The sequence below is a fragment of the Helianthus annuus genome, chromosome 15 (assembly GCF_002127325.2).
Source record: "Helianthus annuus cultivar XRQ/B chromosome 15, HanXRQr2.0-SUNRISE, whole genome shotgun sequence".
Classification (NCBI taxonomy): Eukaryota; Viridiplantae; Streptophyta; class Magnoliopsida; order Asterales; family Asteraceae; genus Helianthus; species Helianthus annuus.
In genome coordinates this window covers 171,917,101-171,922,760 of record NC_035447.2, presented here as the reverse complement: position 1 = coordinate 171,922,760, position 5,660 = coordinate 171,917,101, and the positions used below count along the sequence as shown (strand labels likewise).

The 5,660-nt window shown below is 34.3% G+C and overlaps 1 protein-coding gene across 1 annotated transcript; it reads right to left on the bottom strand.

The window, feature by feature from the left end:
• Nucleotides 1-2,199: 2,199 nt before the first annotated feature.
• Nucleotides 2,200-3,850, bottom strand: LOC110902756 (transcription factor bHLH51). Its single transcript, XM_022149175.2, has 2 exons — nucleotides 3,311-3,850; nucleotides 2,200-2,797 (listed from the first exon to the last, which is right to left on the bottom strand). Exons 1-2 carry the CDS (start codon nucleotides 3,701-3,703, stop codon nucleotides 2,327-2,329), a joined length of 864 nt encoding a protein of 287 aa, XP_022004867.1. The 5' UTR covers nucleotides 3,704-3,850; the 3' UTR covers nucleotides 2,200-2,326.
• Nucleotides 3,851-5,660: the final 1,810 nt, after the last annotated feature.

Sequence of the window (5,660 nt, the reverse complement as noted above, 5' to 3'; positions counted from 1 at the left end):
AATATTCGTAGGCTTCAATTCATGATGATATCGGTATTATAGAAGTATCTCAATATTGCTTACGATAAAAACAATATTTATTTTGTACAAAACCCATTTCAACAAAAATATATACCGGAATGTCAAGAAATAAAAAAATACACACAACTACGTATTTAGGTATTTTTTTGAACTAACGAACTTCAACTGATGTGCATATATTTAGACATCATTTTTACATCATTTGCATCCCATTTCATTTCATTGAGAATTCAAATGGATTTGATACTTAATGGGTTTAGTTCGAATTTTCAGGAGCAAATGGCCTCTCAATGATTAAATGATCGTATACAAGAAGAAAATCGATGAATGCAAGTGACAAAGGTCAGGCATGGAATGTGCCCCATCAAGCGATGCCCTTGTGCTGCAGCACTAGAAGACAAAATCTCCTGCTTCTCTACACCCCTGTGTCCAAGTCACCACACCCTTGTGCCTAAAGGTTCAGTACACCTTGTGCCCCTAGTAGCACGCCCCCTGTGGCCCCTAACTGTGTCAGATATGGTTACGACCAAATTAGTGGAGCTAGAAGTTGTCTGAGCACGGGGCCATGGCACATCAGGCATGGGTCGTGCCTTGCCTTTTAGATTGCCTATAAATTGAAGATCAATGCTTATTTCACAACATCAGCTCCCACACTTTTTAGTTGTTTATTTTGTGTTTTAGCAGTTGTTTAGCATAGTGTAGTGGTTCTCTTGTCTCCATTAATCCAAGGTTCAAGAATAATTCAACTTTACTCGATTCTTGTAGCTTTTCACTTTGATTATATATGAATGAATGTTGTTATCATTTTGCCATGTTAACCTAGTTCTTTGATTCACTTGGGGGAGATGAGAATGATTTGAGCTTTTGATTTCAATTATGGATTTGATTTTGGTTTATGTTAGTTACTTCAAGTGACTAACTTTCTACAATGAAAGTGAACTTTTACAACCTTTAAAACAAGTCACTAACTTTGTGTTTGTTGATTCAAACATTTATGTTTAACTATTTCTATGTAGTATTAGCATGTTAGCACACAGAAAATGGTGGTTAGAAATTCTCATTTGTTAATTTGGTTTTAGTGGTTCTTGTTTTTCACTAAGAGGTAGTATAAATCTAGTGTCAAGACTTGGTTTTTCTCATTGTCACTACCTTTGGAAGAGATAACATCAAATTAAGGGGTCCATAACGATTAATCGGATATGTTGGGTTTTGAAGGCATTTATCACACAGAGAAAATTACGTACAAAGAATGTGTTTACAAAACCCTAATTTCATTCATGCTAAAACTTACATTATATATTATATAGAATAAAATAAATACCCACTAACCAATAATTAGGGCTACTAACCCATTAACCCCACTAACTTATTCTTGCTAAACATTTCAACATAAAAAACACATAACTAATTAAAAATACTTGACCCATAAAAAACATACTTCTACCGACCCGACCCGACCCGACCCGACCCGACTTGACCCGTCAAGAATAATCCAACATTCACCCCCTTAATCTTGACAGTTTGACTCGTTTATTTCTTGCTCGTTGATTGAACCACATAGGTTCCGGTCTTGCTCTTGCCATACGAACCGCTAAGGTTCGATTCTTTCTTTCTTTCTTTCTTTTGGCTATCGATATGATTGTGGCAACGTATGAAAAGGAGTATGATTTGGTAACCTTTCTGGAGCCAATTCTACTTTTGAAATATTGATCTTTTGAGAATCCATATTTTGAAATCGAGAGTATCATTGAGGGGGAATGAAACCTAAGTGACTCTTCCTTTTGATTGATTATAGTTTACCTCCGGTAATTTTCTTGTTACTTTGTTCATCTACGCACATCCTTATTAATTTGATTAGACAATAACCGAAATTGATTATTGAGATTCTTTATATCCTTGGACTATATCAAGTATCTTTCCTAAGCTATACTATGTATATGACGGGTGCACTTGTCGTTTATGTATCATAGTGAGGGGGGGGGGGTAGAATATCGTTGTTGTTGTTTTTTTTTTTTTTTAAGTTTAACATCACTGAACTTTGATTACGAGTGCTTTATTGGACAAATATGGTACGTTACACACACTACATGTAAGAAAAAGGTTCACATGGGGAACTATATCGGTAAGGCTCAAGGGTTGTTTTGTTGTAATTTGATACCTAAGTTGTTGCCTACAAAGCAGGAAAGTAAATAACTGGCCTTGAGGAAATGAAAAGGACGCAAAATAATACACTTATAATCGACCTAAAAGTTAAAAGAACTTCAGTTTATTTTGCTACTCTGATGATGCATAAACGTTTACTTTATTAACAATCATTGGTGTTGTAATTAGCGGAACAAAAGAACCTTTGCCGCTTGCTTTTTATGCGATAATTTGATGATGTTGTCGAAGAACATGATGAAACGATTCTCTCGAATATTATTTTAAGAGATTTTTTAAGTGCTGTCATTTCATTCTCACTCGTGATATTCATGACACAAAGGATGAAGTTGCATTTGATCCTCCCACCCAAACAAGTCATATCGGCTTGGGCCATGGTTAACCTTAGCCTTTTAATAGTGTGGTTGATCTCTGAAAGTAGTTCTGGTCGATCTTCACAGCATATAGAAGCTTTGATGAAAACATTGTTACTAGGTTCCATAGTATTAGAAACAAAATCAATGATTACTTCATCTGAATCTGTTGGAAGTTTATACACTTTGCTTAATTCCATAGTTGTTGATTTCTGTTCTTTTAGGTGTTCGATGACCTTTCCTAGTAGTGTTGCCTTGTCCATCTGCATATACAAACGCAAATTTGCATATCGTAATCCCATTAGCGACAAAGACAGGAAATAGCGATGCCATATTTGTTGTCACAATAGTTTTTTGCTACCCATTAGGGACAACAAAAAGTTAAGAACTTAGCGAACACGATAAGTTATTAACCTATAGATTTTAATATTTAAAACTATGTCGGTTGGTTAATAATAATTCATGCCATCAATAGATCATTGACAATCCTAACTTTCACTTTTGTTGCTAGATACAATCTCACTATGACGTAAAAGTAACTCCAGCGTTCATTACATTTATGTCGTTTTAAAACTATTTACAACATTCTGACTGTCAGTTGTAATTTAGGGGGCATGCGGAGTGACGTTTCCGTTAGAGTGAGATTGCCGTAGAAAAGGAAGTAAAAGTTTGGAGTGTTATTGGTAACATTATGTGTATAAATTATTATATTAGTGTAGTTTGGGTTATCAAAATCCATAATGCCTAACTTATTTGCATTGAAGGAGAGTAATAACCTTGTCGGAATTACAGACGAGTTTCCTTAGAGTTGCAAGATGTGCATTAATCCTATCTCTACGCCGCTTCTCAGCTTCGCTATGGTTCTTGGAAGCACTTCCAACTTTACCATCTCCCTGTTCACCACCATAGTAGCCGCCGCAATTACCACCACCATGGCTACTACCTTCACCACCATCGACTTGAAAAACACTTGGATCACCTAGCCACTCATCACCCCATCTTCTAAACTGATCAAAAACAGCATCTTGTGTCCCAGAAGACCATGCAAAATCATCCATTTTGAATGAAACAAATAAGTTACATGTCCTTGGATGAATGGTGTTGAGATATTTGTAGGTGAATGGTGAGGGTTTGATCTCCCAATGGAAAATCATGTTGGAGTTATCCATAAGTCACCTCACTCTCACCACATTGATTAGATGGTATCATTTGTTGACAAAGAATTGAATAAGTCTCAGCCGCAAAGTAACTGAAATGATCATTTTAATATGCCAAAGACAAAGTGATTGGAGGAAAACAACAGTCTATGGATCCAAGAAAAGATTTTATTGTCACTTACCACCTTCACTGTGAAGAATATATCTATTTTATTCGATATTTTGTGACACATTTCTTTTGATTAACAGACTACGGATAAGTTCGATGGGAATATATAGAGATCTCGGATCTCCAGTCATAAATCTTTATATTTTATTTTTATTTGATATGGATTGTACATTTATATAATTTAATTTAATATGCAACAAATGTATTGTAGCGTTATATACATTAACTAGTCTTAAGTCCCTGTGTGGTGGGATGGAGGCCGCAAAACCGTGCAACCAGCGTTGCGGAGCGGGAAAGTAAAACCGTGTTAAGTAGCAACCGAATGATAAAAAAACCGAAAAACGACGTAAAACAAAAGCACAAGTTTTTAACACCAAGTGACTCGCGTGATGTAAAACATAGACAGAGACAAAATTATATTGACACGTATTAGAAAGTTGAGGGGGTAAAAAAACTATGGGGCCAAATCTGATTAGCAAATACAGTGATAAGTAGCAAATGAATGACGACCAATCAATCAATTAATCAATCAATCAATCAATCAATCATACCCAGTAAAATCCCACAAATAGTAAAGCTATTTGTAGGGTCTGGGGTAGGTGGGATGTAGGCACACCTTACCTCTACCCCTAGGGATAGAAAAGCTGCTTTCAGAGAGACACTCGGCTCCAAAACACCCAGGGAAAAAATAAATAGAACATGAGGTGTGTGTGTATGAAGTACCAATATAACATGAGTGATCAAAGAGTGCATGATAAACAAGACAAATATAATAACACAAAACAACCTATACACATAGAACCAAATCTCGAAAAAACGTAATATAAAATTTAATAACAAAAACTAAACTCTTTAAAGTTTATTACGAAAAAAAATAATAATAATAATAAAAAGACAAAATCACTAAAAACAAAAGTTAAATGTAAAGAATTAATATATATATATGTACAGAATCTGCATCAAAATGCTATCTAATATGTAAACATGTGATATTTTTATTTTTATTTAATATGTATTGTATAAATATGTGATAAATATAAAAGACACTCATATCTTATTTACAATAACTATGACAACTTACTTGGGCTCAGTGGCGGATCTAGAAAATCTTTATAGGGGCAACGTTTCATATAAAAAGGGGTAACGAAATCGAAAAAACGTCAAATTTTTCCAAAATTTACACTACCGCCGAAGTATAAAGAGGTAGCGGGGGCTACCCCTAGTAACATGCTAGGTCCGCCCCTGTTTGGGCTATAACGTAAAAAACATAAAATGCATATATATGTAAACTCATATGATTAAATGATGAAATAAAATGGTGTTTGGAAGAGAATAGAGTTTTTTAATTAGCCATTGTAAAAAAGGTCTATTGCAGAGTTAATATATAGGAAAATGTTTGTTTTTGGTCAAATCCAAATATAAAATGCAATGATAAAAAAATAAAGTTAGTTATAAATCTAAATATAAAATGCAATGATAAAAAAAAATAAAGTTAGTTAGAAATAGCTTTTTGTGATGAGAAATATTGTGGGTTAATAATAAAGTTTTTGAGGAATCATGTTGAATGAAGAGAGTATTGGCACATCAAGCATCAATTTCAAACATTATGATTCTTATACCACTCACATTGGTGGACCTTCATAATCAATGCCAATTGTCTTATATCCACTCGGGTCGGGTCATCTCAATTTAACTCATCCTATAATACATTATATAATTATTACTGTTTTAAAGTTCATATTAACAAAGTATAAATTAGCAACATTTGTGTGCATAGAGGTATGTACATCATGCTTTGGG

Bases quoted from the DNA above. Each gene is read 5' to 3' on its own strand.
- LOC110902756 (XM_022149175.2), bottom strand. From the start codon at position 3,703: ATGGATAACTCCAACATGATTTTCCATTGGGAGATCAAACCCTCACCA. The intron at 2,798-3,310 runs GTTATTACTCTC...TTGTATATGCAG, and splicing joins TCGTCTGTAATTCCGACAAG to ATGGACAAGGCAACACTACT.